The sequence below is a fragment of the Canis lupus genome, chromosome 6 (genome assembly GCF_011100685.1).
Source record: "Canis lupus familiaris isolate Mischka breed German Shepherd chromosome 6, alternate assembly UU_Cfam_GSD_1.0, whole genome shotgun sequence".
Classification (NCBI taxonomy): domain Eukaryota; kingdom Metazoa; phylum Chordata; class Mammalia; order Carnivora; family Canidae; genus Canis; species Canis lupus.
Window position 1 is genome coordinate 66,118,438 of NC_049227.1, and position 19,338 is coordinate 66,137,775.

At 43.8% G+C, this 19,338-nt stretch overlaps 1 protein-coding gene and 1 long non-coding RNA gene across 2 annotated transcripts in view; both read right to left on the reverse strand.

Moving 5' to 3' along the window:
- Window positions 1-14: 14 nt before the first annotated feature.
- Window positions 15-8,186, reverse strand: LOC119876198. The gene is made up of 3 exons (XR_005360449.1): window positions 8,103-8,186; window positions 5,623-5,769; window positions 15-200 (listed from the first exon to the last, which is right to left on the reverse strand). It is a non-coding gene; the product is annotated as an uncharacterized LOC119876198 (long non-coding RNA).
- A 7,972-nt stretch (window positions 8,187-16,158) lies between these two features.
- Window positions 16,159-19,338, reverse strand: part of ADGRL2 (adhesion G protein-coupled receptor L2) — a 619,868-nt gene continuing 616,688 nt past the window's right edge. The window contains 1 exon segment of the mRNA NM_001190488.1: window positions 16,159-18,176. Within this exon segment, the coding sequence (NP_001177417.1) occupies window positions 17,422-18,176 (755 nt within the window). The 3' untranslated portion in view covers window positions 16,159-17,421.

The following is a 19,338-nucleotide window of genomic DNA, read 5'->3' on the forward strand; positions in this document are numbered from 1 at the left end:
CATAAAAAGGCCAATATCTCTCTCTTGGTTAGAATGGGCTCTGCTTATGTTACAGTAACAAACCGTTCCCAAATCTCAGACACTGAAAACGGATTTTTCTCCTTCAGCCAGTTCTCCACAGCAGCCGATCGTCCATGTAATGACGAAAAGATCCAGGCTGCTTCAATCCTGTGGCTCAGCATCTCAACCCATTGCCTCTACTGTAGACAATGAAAGAGAGAGAGTTGAAAAACTCATGCAACTGTTCATCGCCTCCACTCAGAAGAACACATGTGACTCTTGGCCATATGTCTTCCCCCAATTGTAAGAAGCTGGGAAGAGTACTTTTCAGTGGTCCTCGGAGGAGACTTCATGCTGAAAAACACTGGTGTTGTCGACTATAACCCAATAGAATCTACTTAGTAGGTAGCTACTGCTTGTCAACGTTTTATGTTAAAAGAAATGTGTTTACCAGAGACATAATAAATCAAAATTTGAAATATATATCAGAGTTCACTGATGCTACTTAATTCAGTAATCTGTCACAGGAGTCAGATTACTCAATGCCCATTATTATTCAACACTCAAAGTCACTTGGGAGAGTCACTTTGACCTCACAGGCCTTGGTTTTTATTTTATTTTATTTTTTACTTTATTTAATTATTTGACAGAGAGACAGAGAGCGAGCACAAGTAGGCAGAGGGGTAAATAGGAGGAGAGGGAGAAGCAGACTCCCCCCCTGAGCAGGGAGCCCGTGGTGGGGCTCGATCCCAGGACCCTAGGATCATGACCAGAGCCCAAGGAACAAGCTCAACCGACTGAGCCACCCAGGAGCCCTGGGCCTTGGCTTCTTCATCTGCAAGCAGGACACTCAAGTAGCGTCCCTTCCGGAGCTTCCACGTCATCAGTTTTGCCCCAGTCGGCCCTGGGCACTTGGGGTGCACCACCAAGAGACAGCCCAAGGCTGTGTGCTCAGTCCTGTACTGCCCTGCACTGCCGTGTCGCAGTCAGTCCTACGGCCACCCCCCCACCCCACTCCTCCCAGGATTTGAACTGGTGGGCACCGTTCATCCCGATTTCAGAAACCAGGACGCTGGGGTCGCCCCTGCTTGCGTTTCTTGCCGCGCTCCAATAAGTGATTGAACGCCACGGAAAAAAGTTAGTGCATGACTCCTAACACGGAACATGGTGCACTAAATTTTGTCATTTTCCCCACTGTTTTATTATCCTTACCTGTTGAGAGAAAAGTGATTAAGCCGTGAGTGTTAGCTTTACTTGCAGAGTTAGAAGAAGCAGTGCGTGCTGCTGGAACGGCTCCTGCTCCGTGATTAGCTAATGGGGCGGAGGGCAGAGGGCAGGAGAAGGACCAGCAAGAGGTGCCTGGACCAGGGCTCGGGAGCAACTAACGCATTCCCATTGGGGTGACAAGGCAGGCTTGGTGGCTGGGGCTCCCTGAAGACATGTATGATTTTCATCTTCTTTTTCCTTTTCCTTGTCCTCAGTCTCTGACCTCAAGGTTCAAGCCCTGCATCATGAAGCGCAAACATACGCAGCCAGGATGTGGCCATTCTGCCCACAGCCTTTGTCTGATTCCTCCTTATGGGTGTCACAAGATGGTATCCAGCCCCCCAGCACCTATTAATAGTGCATTGGGTCCCATCGGGCTCCACCCCAGCACCTATTAATAGTGCATTGGGTCCCATCGGGCCCCGCCTCTGCTCTTCCAGGTGAGCTAACTAAAACCGACTCCTGTTGTCTACATGCCTCCATTTCAGACCACACTATATGAATGTAGTTAAACAGAATTATCCACCCTGGGTGATGTTAGTACCAAAGCAAGCCTCTTCTAAATAAGTATTAGGTTATGTTTTGAGTTCAGCACCTGTGGTTTTTGAGGAGTGGGCAAGTAGCACGTTAGAAGAAAGGAGAGATTCAGTATCATGCACTCGGTCTTGACGGGCTGCGGGGGGCAACGGGGGGTGGGAAGGGAAATGAAAGAGATCTTTGAAGACTGTGAGGGAAGGCATTTGGCAAACCCAAGAAGGGGAAACACTGTAGACACAGGAAAGCATGAAGGTATGCAATTAGAAGAAAATTGAGGTGTCTCCAGAATGAAGGAGGGCAGACATTGGATGAAGGGTGGAAAATTGAATTGAGTGGTAAGGAGATTAGTATGGGAGGAGAGAGAAGAATGGGTAAAAGATGCCAAGAACAACCAGAACGAGTAGAAGAAGGCGCAAGGGAGTCTCACTGCTCGCTCACACTCCGATATACACGGGGCTATTTCCTTGCATGTACAATTGGAGGTACAGCTTCTCAAATTTCTTCTCCTCCTCTACTTTCTTGGAGTTATGAGCGTCTAAATCCTGTGACTGCTGTTTCATTGTCTGAACTTTTGATTAGACTCAGAAGAGTTGCCAAAAACGTCCTCGAGTTCAGAACCATTTTCCGTGAAGCTCTGGGAGGAAAGGTCAGTTTACCTGCTTGACCCATTCGTTCGAGAAACATTTACTGAAATAATCTATTCCCCTAACTGCCTTGAGTTGATTTAAACCTCTTTTGTTATTTAGTCATAAATTCAAAAATATCCTTGGCTTCATTCCTCATGTATTAAGAGACCTGGATGTTGGCAGGATGTTTAAAATCTGAATAAACAAATTAAAAACTTATGAAAGTCAATGACCTGGATAATTAACACGTTTCAGAAATTATGGTCAACTGTGTGTAGATCCTACTCTCGAAACACAATCCTACCTTTGCTATGAAATAAAAAGAAAATGTCCTCGACTTTCCTGTCCCTCTCATGACACACAATTAGCACTCAAGTTCTTTATATCCTTCCTTCATAGTGTCTCGAACTAAGAAGACCTCCTTCCCATGCTCGTGCTCCTCTTTTCTACCTAATATCAAAGCCACTTCAATACTTCCAGACTACACTTCCCCCCTGGCACATATTCACCAGGGGACTAAGAACTACACACAATGCTATAAACACATCCGCAGTTGGTCATTCCTGTCCTCAGAAGCTCACCAAGGCCTGCCTTGAAGAGAACACAAGGCTTCTATCGCGCTATCCTCAACCTCCCATAACCTACCCTCAGGCTGTTCTCTGACCCCATTGTCCTCCACGGCCTTTCCCATCTCCACATTTCTCTTAACCCTTCTGTACTTAAGTTTCCTCATCATAGAAAGGGACAATAAGGGGCACCTGGTGGCCCAGTCGGTTGAGCAACCGACTTATGATCTTGGCTCAGGTCATGATCTCAGGGTCATGAGTTCGAGCCCCACGTCTGGCTCAGCCCCGGGCACGGAGCCTGCTTGAGATGCTCCCTCTCCCTCTGCCCCTCCCTCCACCACACTCGCATGCGCTCTCTCTCTTTCTCTGTCTCTCTATCAAATGAAGAAATCTTAAAAAAAAAAAAAAAAAAGGAAGGGACAACAATACTACCTTTCCTTCAGAAAGTTATTGAAGGATTCAGTAAGGGCCTGGCACCTAGTAATCATTCTCCGTATTAATATAATTATTTGTAGCACTAATGTAAATCCAGCTTTGATTATATGAATATATATATATTTCCTAATTCTCAAATGGGTGTTCCTTAGTGTGCCAAGTCTTATTTGCTGAGGCGACTCCCACGATCAGACTCTGAGTGAGGTGTTTTCACGTGGTTCACGTGGTTACTGTACTTAATCCACTTTCAGTGGACCCTGAGAGAATACCGAATTTTCACAGAACCACCGGGTTCCTTCGGTGGAGAGAATAACCTGTTCTGTTTGCTCGATATTGTAGCAAATCAAGTACCAAGTGTAAGTGGAATCTATAAAGGTAGAGCAATGGTTCAGCCTGAAGCATGACAGCTGGTTTTATTGAGCACTGAGATCTATTTAAAACACTCTTTTTTCCAAAGCTATGTTGCATAAAGTCTGGATTTGGAACCACAACTCCAGAGTGGTCCTTGAGAAGGTTTTTAGTAGGGTTTCCAGCCAAACAGAAGTACCTGAGATAGAAGAAAATCTCTTCTGTTTTAAAATATCATCGGGAAATATTTTCTGACCATCTTTCATAACCTACTGAGAAATTGGTGTCTCAGAATATCCAAAATGTTCAACTACAGTATAAACTATCCTGTGGATACTATTTCCTGCTTTTCTGTCTTCTATAGAAATGAATCCAGTTATTATCCTTTGATATAATAATAATTCTACTTTGATTGTTTTAAGCAATTCTTTTCTTAAATTTAATAAATGCTGGTTTTTTTTGTTTTGTTTTGTTTTTGAGTCTGCTGTGTAGGTGTTAACAGACCTAATCATCTCTGTGCTTCCTCATTGAGCTTGTTCAAAAATTTCCTACACAAATTTGTAAAGGTCAAAGTACTGTGGTTTCACTTTGGCAAATTTAATAAGAACAGTAATTCGAGTTCTTCAGCTAGACACTTTGCTATGATGTCAAACTGCTTATTTCACTAATTGACGAATACTCCAACGTAAAAAAATTATATCTGTTTGATATGAGTAAACTTGAATGCATTTTAATGTTTTTAGTAAGTATTGATTTTTGTATTTGTTTTCTTATTTCTGTGTTTCATGTGATCTAATCTTTTTTGTATAGTTCTTTCCTTGATGATAAAAAGCTTTCTATATATAAGCCTCTTTATGTACATTTTTTAACTTCAAAAGTTCCAATTTTTATATTTAAGTCTTTAAGGCTCCCGATTTTGTTTGTTTGTTTGTTTTTGCATGTCACCTCAGGTAGGACTCTGTCCATTTTTTTTCCTCCAAAAGTAAAATATTTCCTACAGTAAAATATTCCTTTTTTATACTTTAAGGTCTCACGTAGACCAAGGGCCTCCCATAGGAAAAACTACTTTTGATTAGTCTCTGGGTCTATTTTATACCCATTGTAGATAGGTTAAAGAAATGTTTAAATAACTTCTATTTTATAATAAACAGGAGATTAAACATGGGAAAATAGCCCAGGTAAGTTTTTAAATTATGACAAAATATCTGTGACATCAAATTTACCATTTTAACCATTTTTAAGTATAAGTTTAGTGCCATTAGGTAGATTCACATTGTTCTGCAACCATCATCACCGTTCATCTCCAGAACTTTTTTGAACAACCAGAACTGACACAACTTTTCAGGCTGATCTCTTCTTTCCCTTTTGCTATATACTATTTTATCACGGTGCCATTTCGTTTTTCTCACTTGCTCAATAGGGTGTGTGGTTGACGCTGGTCCCAGGCATTCGCCCTCCAGGGGGCAATATCTTGAGATCTTCAGCTAGTGGGCAGGTTGACCCAAATCCCAATGCCTATGTATTTTTGGGGAAAGAGCTCTCCTAGACAGAGGCAGGACCACACCCTGTGTTGTCTCTGCTCCTCAGGGCTCACGACAGCAAAGGTCTCTAGGAGGTACCAGTGTCACGGTTCTTCTGACTCTGGCCACAGAAAGATGCATGGCACTAACGCTGCTGGGCAATATGCTTAAATAATGAAGAAATTAATCAGTCGGTGGACTTTGAGTAAAAGCGGATTGTGGGTGGGCTTCCTCCCCCAGCTGAGGGCCTGAACAGGACAAAGGATTGGCCTGCTCTGAACAAGAGGGACGTCGGCAGCCTGTGGTGAGGGCCTGGGGACTTACCCGCTGCATGGCTCACCTCCACTCGCCCAGCTTCCTGCCAGCCAGTGGATTGCCAGCCTCCCGCCAGCGTGAACCAATTCCTTGAAGCAAATCCCCTTCTTCATGCATTTGCACATCCATTGGTTCTGTTCGTCTGGAGAACTTTGTCTAAATACAACAAATACCAAAACCTTAATTTTACTTGGGAAAGTTCCTTCCCTACTAGGCCTGTCTGTTAAGGGCAAAGTTTATCCTGGTTTTCTGATGATCAAACTCAATTCTCTGATGAAACAGCCTTTCTTAAGCTTTAATGGGTGATAAAAATCCTCAAGGATATCCTACTTCATTCCAAACACCTCCTTTCACCTCATGAAAGTAAATTTTCCTCGCAAAACTCTGTTACACCGGGGCCCAGGAACATTAAACCGCATCAGCTTGTTACCGTTAAATATTCATATTTGCACTGCCAAGCAATATTGCATTTTAATACCAATTGCATTTTTAGGAAGGAAAGAGCTTGAACTTGCTGAATCAGATCGTATTCTCGACACTTCCAAACTCCTGTCAAACTCCTCTCAAGTCTCCCCTTCCTTTAGCTCACGTTGCCACTTTCCCGCACTCATTGGCACTGTTTGTACATTAGTCGATGTACGTCAAGACAACGATAATTAAATTTCACTTGAAGATCAGAGACAACGTGACTAAATTTAAACTTCCATCTTTCTGAAACAGGTCGCTTTCTTGCATTTCACAGAGTGGGGGGGGGGGAACTCGAAGATTAGGAAAGGAGTATAATTATCTTGTTCAAGATACTAGATCTTTCGAGAAACAATACAGTATTATCTTGGGTGGAAGGAGGGTAATCAGAAATTCAAAGCAGGCGTTTCTCGGAGTTATTTTACGTGTTCAGGAAGTTAAGCGCCCTTCCCTCGTGCAGAGACAGTTATTTGCAACAGCAGCAAAGGTGGACAAGTGGCAGGGAGTCGCCGCCGCCTTAGCAGCCGAGGGACCATCGCCCCATTCTCGGGGAGCACCCGGGGCAAGCGCTGATTAGAATTACAAGCTGGGGGATCCCCGGGTGGCGCAGCGGTTTGGCGCCTGCCTTTGGCCCAGGGCGCGATCCTGGAGACCCGGGATCGAATCCCACGTCGGGCTCCCGGTGCATGGAGCCTGCTTCTCCCTCTGCCTGTGTCTCTGCCTCTCTCTCTCTCTCTCTCATGAATGAATGAATAAATAAATAAATAAATAAATAAATAAATAAATAAATAAATCTTTAAAAAAAGAATTATAAGCTGGAGAGAACACGCATTGCCCAGAAGCCGTCCCCAAGCGGTGATTCCGGGGAGGACTTCCACCTGATCGGCGAGCGTACAGAAGCGCCCAGAAGCGTGATGCACGAATGTCTTGAATAGGGTCCTAGTGGCTCTGCGGGCCCAGCGGGGGTGGGGGTGGGGGTGGGGTGGGGGTGGGGGGGGCGAGCCGGGGGCGCCCTCCTCGCCCAGCACCGCCGGCTCCGGGCCCGGGAAGCGCCGCTGCGGACCTGGGGGTCCTGCTGGGGCCCCGGAGCCCCCGCCGCGCCCACCGCCCGGCCACCCGGCCTCGCAGGCCCCGGACCTGCTCTGGCTTAGGGCGCTGCCCCGCCCTAGTCCAGCCCGGGGCACACCCTAATCGGAAAGCGGCCCAGGATAGCCCAGCTCAAATGGATACTGTAGGTAAAATGTAATTCAATCGCCGCCTGCGTGTGGACCCGCGTGACTGTGCAACTTTCTGCGTATCCCAGGGCCCCTGGCCCTATAAAGCCGCTACGCCTCTTGGTCTCGGGGTCCAAGTCCCTGCTCCGCTGCGTGGGGCGCACTTGGACCCAAGCCCGAGCTGGTAAATCAACCCTCGTGTGCTTGCATCGGTGTCGGCTCCTCCGTGGCTTCTCGGATTCGCGGTCTTGGGCACAACGCTGGGCTCCCCCCGCCGCGGGCGAGGAACTCGGGAGGGACGGAGGAGCAGGCGGGGGACTGAGCAAGTGCTCCCGGGCCCCCTTCCCGGCTCCTGACCCGCGCCCCGCAGCTGCTGGTGCGGGGGAGCCGGGGGGACGCGGAGCACCTGCCTCGTGGGCTTCCGAGCCTCCCGGGGCGCAGGGGGGTTAGGGTTAGGGATAGGGATAGGGTAGGGGTTGGGTAGGGTTAGGGATTAGAGTTAGGGTTAGGGTAGGGTTTAGGGGTAGGGTTAGGGTAGGGTTTAGGGGTAGGGTAAGTGTAGGGTTAGGGTAGGGGTTAGGGTTAGGGTAACTGTTAGGGTTAGGGTTAAGGGTAGGGGTTAGGGTTAGATGTTAAGGTTGGGGTTAGTGGTTAGGGTTAGGGGTAAAGGTTAGGTTTAGTGTTAGTGGTTGGGGTAAGGGTTAGGGTTATGGTTTGGGAATAGGGGTCAGGGTTAGGGGTCAGGGTCAGGGTCAGGGGTAGGATTAGAAGGCACTTTGGGAAGGGCAGCCGCGTCCCCTGAGCCCTCACCTGGCCGCGGCCCAGCCTGTGCCTCTCCCCATCCTCCACCTCCTCCGGATCCTAAACAAGCGCAGCTCCCCCGCCCGGAGTCCGAGCCCGGCACTGGTGCGGGTGATGCGGGGGGGGGGGGGGGCTCCGCCTCGAGCTCAGAGAGAGCCTCTTCTCGGCGGGTCGGTTCTCCTCCGGCTGCCCCCGCCCCGCCCCCCTGCGTCCTGCCCGCGGGGCACGGGAGCAGCTGCCCACCAGGCTCACGGGCTGTTACGAAAAATACGCGACTTTTAAAGGTTTCATTTCCTCCTGGAGCCCCGGAGAGCGAGGCGGAGCCACAGGCGGCGAGAGCAGCCCCCCGCCCCCCCTCCGCGGGCCTCCACCCCGCCCCGCGCCCCGGCAGGTGCCCCCCCCCCGCGTCCCCGCAAGCACGCGGGCCTTCACGTGTGCCGGGAGCGGGGTCACAGCGCCCTGGGGGGCCGCACCCGAGCCTTCGCCCCGAGGACCCCCCCCCGCGGCCGCGGGGCCCGCGATGCTCCCCGGTGGGCGGCGCTGCTCGGCCTCGTGGGCTGGAGGTCACGGGAGTCCAGGGCGGTGATGCTGCTGCTCAGGCCGCGGCTGCGCAGGAGGTCGGCTCGGCTGGGCCAAAGCGCTGCTCGGCCCCTTGCAGGTCAGGCTCCCGGGGCAGAGGCTGGAAGCCCCTCGTCAGGCTCTGCTGGGGGGTGGGGGGGGGGAGTCGGCTTGAGAGGCTCGCTCTCTCCCTCTGCTCTTAACCCCCCCCAATCAATCAATCAATCAATAAAATACATAAATCTTTTTTTAAAAAAACAACGTAGTTATTTAACCTACCCAAGTTTTATCATTTTTATTTTTTTATATATATTATATTCTTTTTTAAATTTTTTAATTTTTATTTATTTATGATAGTCACAGAGAGAGAGAAAGAGAGAGAGGCAGAGACACAGGAGGAGGGAGAAGCAGGCTCCATGCACCGGGAGCCCGACGTGGGATTCGATCCCGGGTCTCCAGGATCACGCCCTGGGCCAAAGGCAGGCGCCAAACCGCTGCGCCACCCAGGGGTCCCCCTTATCATTTTAATACTAGCTGCTCTGAGGCTACATAATGAATTTCCAGTGGAGTCCTCAGGGGAGCAGTATGCAGCTAGGAAAACCAAAGAAGGACAACTTGCCCACACTGATGGGTCGCACAAGCCGGTATTGAAGAAAAGCAACCGTAGCAGCATTTGACATCTTGTCACATTCCGCTTTACATAGTTCAAGAGCGGCGAGGTTGAACCGTGGTGCGAGGAGTCAGGCAGTGTTACCCCTGGGGGTAGAATGACCTGGAGAGGACACCTGCCAAGCGTTGGAGCTCTGTAATCTGGTTCCCATTCTGGGTGCTACGTTAGCTCGCTCATTTCGTGAAAACATAGTGAGAGCTGCTCTGATAATCTGTATGCTGAGTAATAATAATAATGTCATACTTCCTTGTACGGTTGTGAAAATCAAATGAAGTAATGTAAATAAGAGACAGAGTGATCTCACTAAACACCAATTCCCTTCCTGTCTTCCAACCTGGGCATAACAACAGACATCAGTTCCAGCACCCCAAGGGGCATTCAAGATTTTTGGTCACCACACTCCGTCAGATATATTATATTGCTCCAGTCACACAGAACTCCCTTCAATCATCGCATGCTTTTTCACACCTGTTTGCTTTTCACACAATTTTCCATCTACCTAGAGTGTTCCTTCTCTATTTTGTTCGCTTAGCAGGCTCCTACTCAGCCTTCAAAACCCAGCTCCAACACCATCACCTCAGTGAAGCCTTTATTAGGATTCCTTTCAGTCAATCACTCTCTCCTTTGTGCTCTCACAATAATTAAGCTTTTATCTTATTATGTTGTAATTATCCTTTTAAATGTGTTTTGGTTTCAAGCCATGTAAGTTGTATCATGACAAGGTCCCTAGGAACCTAGGTTCTTGGGTTCTCCAGTGACTAGATTTTTAATCTTCAGCAAGTTGCTTCACCTTGCCTAAGCTTCAGTTTCCTCACTTACAAACATGAGGGTAATCATATAGGAATGCCACAAAAATTAGAATTTTTAAATGAAATAATATTCGTGAAGGGCTTAAAGACAGAACTCGGGCAACAGTAGGGGATCAGTGTTAATTATTACCATTATTAATTCAAGGGCAGAGACATCCTTCAATGCTGTGTTCCACCGCCTACTTTTATACATAAAACACATAGTAGACAGTCAACATCATCAGAGAAAGAGGAGCTCAACAAAGCAAGGGACTTGTCGACTGCTTTGTAGGCAAGAACAAGAATGCAAAAGGAAGGAGAAGAGAAAGTAGAGAAGTGGAAAGCTGAGTGACACACTTCTCTGCATAAGATAAATATTTTTTTAATTAGCCAAATTAATATTCCAGAAGGAGACGGAGAGACCTGCTCCCCCTTGCTCTCATCAACCCAGATCACTGCAGAAAGCTGAGTATTCCCTGGAGTCACCCATCCCTCGTAGGCGGGAGCCGGTGCATTGTTAGCAAAGTGTTACTGATATATCCTAGCCACATGGCTTGAGGCAGATAATGACAATCCAGTTGAAGTCCTGATGACTGATTATTTTCATAAAACTTAAAGTCAGGAGATGTTTATGCTACTCACAATATCTTCCTAAGAAAAAAAGCTGCTATCTATGGAGCGCCTATCACGTGCCAGATGCTGCGCTAAGGCACTTTACATACATTACTTCTAATCCGCACAGCAACCCTTGGCAAGGTAGGCTGATTCCAATTTTACGGAGGAGGAAACAATTTGAGAGAGGTTAAGCAATTTGCCCAAGAGAGAGCAAAGTTAAACCTATGTCTGTGTGAATCTAAAGTTTCCATAGCCATTATACCTCTGCCTCATTAAATTATTTATATGAATATCTTATCATATACAATAAACACTAAAATTGGGATAAATACATAAGAATTACAAGGAGGAGTTACATGCTGGAGACTCTTTTTCAAAGCTGCCACCTTCGTGGCCGTAACTCGGGCTGACTATTGAAAAAGAAAGTCAACAAAAAAGAAATTAAAAACAAAGGGATTGCTTTTTTTTTTTTTTTAAGAATGTGAAGGGCCGAAAAGAAAATTAGAAGGAAATTAAAAAGTAAAATGAAAAAGAAATTTAAAAGAAGCAATTTATTTCCAATGAAGATGAAAGATTCAATACTACAAAACAATAGAGAATATATGAGATTTTTAGAAACGTATATGAAGCTAGAGGACACTAAGTAGGCAGTCCACATGATAAAATGCATACTCTGGTAAGAAAAAGGGCTGAAATCCAAGAAATGAAAAGATGACATAAAAGTAGATACGATGAAGAACTCAAGTGGTTTTTCCTAAGAAAATGACCACACCACCACCACCACCTGCCGTAGTTGGATTACGCTTCCAACCAACTCTTCATTTTTCAAAGGAAAAGAATAGGTCTCTGGCCAAATGTTGAAGACAGTGCTTGATTATGAACTTGAAAAGCTCTAAATACCGAAATACACACACACACACACACACACACACACACACATCCACACACTCTACCTTACACATCATTTAGATTTAAAACAATATTATTAAAGCAGTTAAGGGGAATCAAATATTTTGATTTTTCATTGTTATTACAACTTGATTGTGGAGAAGAAAAGGCATGTTTTTTCATTTTGTGGTTGTTGACTGAATAACCCAGTATTATTTTATTGGTCAGGTGAGGAGTAGAATTCGACATCCTCACTCAAGATCTTTTTAAAAAAAAAAAAAAAAGGATTTCATTTATTTATTCATGAGAAACACACGGAGAGAGGCAGAGACACAGGCAGAGGAGAAGCAGGGTCCATGCAAGGAGCAGGACGCAGGACTCAATCTCGGGACCCCAGGATCACGCTCTGGGGGGAGGGCAGGTGCTAAACCACTGAGCTACCCAGGCGTCTCCTCACTCAAAAGCTTTTGCTTCTTTTTCCTATCATAACTTCCTCATGATGACCTTTTATTTCCAAGGGAAATGGTAAATTAGTAACCAGTAAACTTTACATTAGACTACCATCCGGCTAATGGGCTGCCCACTTCTGTTAAAATCTGATGTCAATAGATGGTTTTTTTAAATCAAGGGTATCTTCTTCTGAACACTTTGACTTAACCGACTACTTCATTTGCCTTTACAGCCCTGTCAACTCAAAACCAACCAACCAACCAACCGATGAGCCAACCCTCTGTGACTACCGTCAGACAAAGAGTCCATCAAGTATAAAGAATATTCTTGGAAGTCCAAGTGAAGCCAGAGGGGACATATGTTGGCTAAATGCTCAAACTCTGTAGCCAAACAAACATCATGCCACCGTAGGTCCGGCCACTCACCAGCTGTGAGGCCTTAAGCAAATTATGTATCTTCTTTTGCCAAAGTGGAAAATGAGTACCCTTCTCAGAGGACTGTTGAGAGGATGGAGTGCAATAAAGCACGTAACATTTAGCACAGAGCCTGGCACATATGAAGCATCTATTAAATGGTAGGTGCTAGCACGTTTATTGTTGTCATATGTAAAGTTAGTAAACGAGACATCATTTAGTCTATCTTTTAAAAATTATGCAGCAATTCTGGTTTTGTAGCTCCTTTATTATACCATTAAAAGAATTTACTGTGTGTTCGTGCTATGTTTTGGTTTAAAAGCCATTTATTAGGATTGATATTTCAGCAGAAAAACATAAATGAATCTTTCATCTAATCAATATCTCTGATACCTATCATTATTATTCCTGGGTGTTCTATATAGTAGCTGTCAGCCTTTCTAAAAGAATAGCAAAAGATCGGTCATTTTATGCCTAATAAAATCAAACAGCAAGGCCCTGTTGCTGTGACTGCCAAAATGCTTTTTAAAAAGCTTAGTTCTGACATATGACTTAAGAATGCTTATGAAAAACAGTCGTAAAACTATTCCAACCTTGATCATTCCTCACTGGTCTCCTATGCTCAGGCAACTCTGGGCTTGCTTACGACTAACTATGCCTCTTAAATATTTCTAAGGGATTTTGGTCGTAGAGCTTCAATAAGCAAATCATAGGAGACAGGTGTCAAAGATTCACAGGACAGTATTTTTTTTTTTTTCCATAGCAGGTGAAGATTTGGGTCAGCTCAGTTATCTGTGCTGGGTTATCTGTTTTGTTTATTTCATACAGTGATCTCTAATGTTAAATGTTAATATTTAATATTTAGCATCTCACAATGTATTAATTCCGAAAAATTTTGCCAGTTAAAACAAGAGGCTTTAAAAAATCAGACCGACCTCTGAAGACTTCTTTCTCAGAAACTGCACACTGAGTAAACAGTAAAGCCATCAGGAAAAGGACAAAGATTCCAGAAAACCTTATTGAGAGATGAGGGGTGATCTGTCAATATTTGAAAAATGTTTATAGTAGATTTAACGAGCCTCATTATACGGTGCACCTACAGCTTAGTACACGTTGGCTAAGCATGTGATCTGCTCAACAGTCAGGTTTTTTGTTTGGTGCAATGTGTTTCTAACGTAGCTAACAATGTGTTTCTATGATCATTTGGAGAAAGAGTGAAGGAACAGAAACTCCTCATTTCATACCATTCAAATGATAACTAGGACCGCCATGAAACAATCCGCAAGCCCACGACTACAGTTTAGGGACTCCTCAAAATCAACTTGATGTTCACTAGCAGGAAACAGGAGATACGGCATTTTCATCAAAAAAACCCCACACTAATTTGATTACCATGTGAAGCAACCTTCATCTGCATTCAACATGTCAGTAACTCTTCATGCGAATGTGTGAGATTACATGCAACAGTGCCAGGGGAAGAGAAATATGTGGAACAGAGGATCGTGGGGACACTTGGTACCAACTTTTACTTGCAAAACACTGCAGGGATTATCCTGTCTTTAAGGAAAATTTCAGTATAACCAAATATGAAGAGCTGTTTTCCTCCCAGAAAGCCAACTGGTATGCATTCATTCAAGTTTTTTTACTTAGGTGAAAACTGCAATAAAAATGTACTGAGTTAAAATTCTTCACCACTCTATCCCATGATAGCATCTTGAAGGTCAGTTTTAAGTCTGAAGTTCCAAGCTGAATTGATGGAAACATACATTTTCTCCTTTCTCATTTAAATAAATGAAGCAAGCCTCCTGAATACACACACCCCTTTAACAAGTGCACATGAAGTCCTCTTTTAAATTTGTTAGTGAATTTGTGCATAATGCTTCTTTGTGGAGAGAGGCTAGTGGCGGTGATTTTGTCAAATAATTGTAGCTGTTGTTTTACTGCTTTAAGTATCGTATGTAACTACCTCCAATGAATGTGAAATGTATTTGAATTGACAACTATTCAAGTAGTTTATAGATTTGTATAGATTCTCTTCCTTATACCTAAATGACTTTAAAAGCCCAGAAGACAAATAGGCTATAGGTGTGTGTATGTGTGTGTGCGCGCATGTGTGTAAAATAACACCACCAAGCCTATATTTTAAAATAAAATAGAAGTCAATCAAGCTGCATCTAAAATAAATGGAAAAAAAAATCCTTATTAGTAGACCGGTTGTATCTGTCCCTGGGAATAGACACAGTAATGTGAGTAAAAGTTTACAGTTGTGCCTATCACAAAAGGAAACAATCGAGGATGTGGAAATTCTATATCCAGATGAGGTCCGAGAAGTCCCAAAGAAACCATTGGGGCTAATAAACAGAATAATGTGTCAGTCAATAGATTAATAATTTGAAACATAAGACATTAATTTGCACTAGGGGACATCCTGAATGGAATTTAAGGCAACATTTATATACTTTTAAAAAGAAATCCGTGTTAAAGATGATCCTTCTTTTGGTGACAAGGATGAAAGAGCTTCCAAACGGTGTTCTCCACCATAGACTCAGAACAAATCATGTTTTCTAAAGAGACAGTAGCCATTTGGGTAGTAGGTGCTTATGTACCTGTTCATATCGAACCAGTTTTACAAACTGCTTCAAGGGAAAAAAGTATCACTAACAATAATCAGTGCTACTTTTTTGGTTTGTTTGGTTAATTCATTCCTGCACCAGCCTGACCCTAGTTAGCTTGTATACTGGGAGGTACATAGCACACACCACTGTATAGTTTGATAGGAAAAAAGTTTAGCTAAATAGAAAATTAAAGTGTTTTATTATATAATGCCCCCCAGTTAAAGTTCTGTAAATTCCTGAAGAATTTTAGCCAATGAAATAAAAATACCCTTCAGATTATTAAATCTGTTTGAATATTAATAGAATTTCTTATAGCCAATCTCCAGCTTAAATATTAACTATAGATGAATACACCCCTCTGTTGTTACCCTATTATTAAATATTGGTACTTTTATTATATAGTGTCTGCCTTACTGTATCTGTATTTAGGTAGATCAATAGATACTTAATTTTTCTCACTATTCTTTTTTAAATCCAATAGGCAAGACAAAGTGTGTCCACATAAAAAATGAAGCTACTTCTTGGTGGAAGCACTTGAGCATCACTACCCTTTAGAAGATTTTGGTATAAATGCTTATGACATAGACAGGAAAAACCTATTTGTTGAGATTCAATATGATTTTTGAACCTTTCCATGATCACAAATATTGTCATTGGCAGCTTCCTATAGGAATAGTCACAATCTTCAAATTGTAAACGTTTGTTTTAGGAATTTCTTCTCAATTCTGCTGAAAACTCAAGTTTTTTAATGATGCCCAAATTTGATTGCAGAATTTCCAACCCTTCTTTTTTTTTAAAATCTTTGTTTGAGTTCTGATGCAACAAGCAAATGTACTTTCAGTATATTTCTCTATCGAATAAGTTTCTTGCCAGATTCTGTGTGTGGGTAATGGGCAATTCGAACACACATATATTCTCGGCAGCACACGGAACCATCAGGCAACTTAACCATATTCTTTCTCACACCCGTGGGTCATTATTACGAAGGGACCTACACGTGCCATGGGGAGGGGTGGAAAGGACCAGTGTGTTAAAGCCAACTACGGATCATACATAAGAGTGCACGCTAACTACTTGAAAAAATTCACATTTATTTACTGTCAAACCGTGTTAAACTTTACACTGGATATTAGTGATGGGCTCATTATTAACAGGTTTACACAAAGGGATGAAAAGAAAAGCAGAATTTTGCGGAAACAATTTACATTTCATTAGAACTTTATCATAAAATAAATTAATTACTAAATATAGGCAGAAGGAATATGGAAGAGTAATATTTATGTTTTATTTTATTTTTTAAAAAAGAATAGGCACCTTTTGTTCACTAGAAAGTTTGTGAGAAGTGCCCAGTGCCCTCATTGCCCTCTGTTCAAGAATAAACAGAGGGATAACACACACTCTTTTCTAGATTTCACCACATTTTGTGCAAGGCATGGCATAACTGGCTTCGAAGAGTTTTTTTTTTTTTTTTTCCTCATAAAACGCGTTCTTTTGGCAATAAGAAATTTAAATGTAAGAATAAAGACTAACTGGTCAAAGCAGAACACTGTGTACAGTGGAAAATAAGTGAAAATGGGTAGAACTTACCATGACAAAGTGTAAGAAAAAACATTTCATAACATATGTGCAACCAAGAGCTTTTCACAATATTTCCTTCAAACTCTTTAAAATTATTTTAATGACAATTATATTTCAGTTGGACACAAATGTATTTATTTTACCCTAGCAATAGAACAAAATATAATTTCTTTAGCCATTTTTCATGAGAATAGTTCATTGTACAGTTGAGGAAACATATGAAATAAGGCCTGTGGCTTGATTGCTAGTGGTTAAACATGTTTTCAATCTTTGCCTCAATGTAAAAGATTTGCAGTGAACTGCAAACTGACGCAGAATAGCTCTCCTGCTTTTCCAAGTCTTGTCAGGAACAGTAAGGTACAGTAAATTTGTCCCACAGGATTTGAAAGCCCACGTCTTGTATATAATACAATGCAGGCCTACAAAAATGGTGCAGCCGTATTTACAGATGGAGTCCACAGACTGCTGCAAGTACAATGGCTGGGGAAGTCTTGGTCTCGCTTGCTTCACAATTTCTCTAGACAGCAGCAGAATCTTAAAATACCTGGTTGGCATCTCTTTTCTCTGTAACAAATAATCATTTTAGTATACTCTGTGTATATACAAAGTTTTTGTACGTTCTATAAAAATTCACAGAACTTCAAGGTTCAGTCACCTCTGTACACCGGGGGGAACCACAGGTCAACAGAGCCACCTGGTCAGGGCCAACGGGGTCTTGGCCCGCACCTGCCACGCGTGGGGCCCGCGGCGCGATTAAAGACTCGTGACCAGCTGCATCTGTCCTTCCCTAACGTCTCCCTCGGGAATGCACCCTTCTTTGTTGATGGGGATGATGTAGCCGTCACTATTGCCCCGGCTGATCTGGTAACACATCTGAAGCTGACGGCCGGCTCCCAGGTTCGGCATGCTTTTGTAGTAAATGTCCTCGTTCTCGCTCCGCCTGGAGGGGGACAGGTCCTCCTCCAGGTCGGGGCTGCTCTCCTGGTAGGGAGAGTCTCTAAGGTTGGGCATGCTCGTGTAGAGGGAGTCTCTGTTGGGGGACTGCAGGTGGTCCTCGGCCTCGGCGGTCAGCTGGGACACGTAGCTGTCGGTTCCCTCGGGCTTCCCCTTCTTCGGGGGCTGGTACAGAAGGGAGTGAGTCCGCTGAGGGATGAGCGGGGCCTCGAGCTCCTTGGGATGGAGCTCCAGCCCCGGGTTGTCGCCGTGCATTAGAGAGGAGGCGTCCGCCACGATGGCATCGTCCTCGCTGCTGCTACCTCCGATCACAGGTTTGACTGGCAGCGTGAGCTCCAGGTTGGGAGTCTTGCCGCCGCCCCGCAGGTTGTTGTGCACTAACTCTGAAATGATCATTTTCTCGAAAGCCGTATCATTCAGACTTAGTCCACAGTCCACGACTTGCACGCTGTCGTTGTAGTCCCCCTTGCGCAGCGAGTAGCTGTTGTTAAAATTACCATTTAGCGGTAGAGTATCCATGGCACTTGTATCCCTGGCATTGTTCAGTGAATGTCCTGCAACGGAAAAGGGAGGGGGGGGTCCGTTATTGCCTCGGTTCCTTCCTCAAGGATCTTTTACTTCTTTTTTGTACAAAACTTTTTAATGTCGTTCAGGACAAAGTTGTATTTGAAAGCTAACACTTGAGAAGTGCCAGGCTTTCCCGCATTCCCAACTGTAAACAGTTGCAACCCCTTAGATAATAGGAAACAGTGTGAAAAAATACTATTTTCCAGGGAGGGAAGGTGGCATACGGAATATTACTTGTATCAATTTCGAGGAGACGGTAGTTATGAATTGATTTTTGGTCAAATCTCTGACACTCTTACAAAGAAGACTTCACTCCATGCCCTTGCATAGTTAATGCAAAGCAATTCGTTAGTGACATTTACATTTTAAAGTACGAGACTATGGTCTATAAAAATAAAATTAACAGAATTTGTCCTAAACAACACTAAATTAAAAAGGAGTAAGTCACATACAAAAATCGAAGGCAAATGTACAACATAAACCCACGTAACTGGCAAGCAACTTTTTAAACAACATTCTAACATTTCCTTTTTCTGGAGATGAGGTAAAAAAAAGAATGAAAAAAAATGGACAGATACAAAGAATTCATGTTAAACAAAGACAGCCATCTCTCATACTGACGGGACCAAGGGCCCACAAGCACCATCCAACAACACGATAGACAGCAGGTGGAATGACTCACTTTGGACAACTCACATCATGTCTGTCTGCTCAGGCTATCTGGCCTAAGAGTAGCTGATATATAAAAGAAAGTAAAATGATTTATTGTAACATGATGAAGAATTTCTAAGCTTCTCAGCAACTTAGTCAGAGCAAGGGTTCAACAAATTAGATTACCAGCAATAGCAGCCTTTTACTTTTTTGTTTAATATTTATTATTTCGAATTTTTTTTTTCTTTTGGTTCTAATGCTCTCTCTAATAGCAACGGCCCCAGGCTCCTAATGGTCAAAGTTTGCCTGCAGCCCTGCAGTCTGCATCAGTCACAGTGACAGCACCGAATGAACCAGCAGAGTCTACTGTACGAGACTGGCCCACAGACACCATGGGCATGGAGGTCAAACGCAGAAATGTTAGAGATTTCTTAAGTATGGGTCACAGAAATTAAACCAATAATAGATATTAACTATGGAATGGGAAAAGGGTGTCAG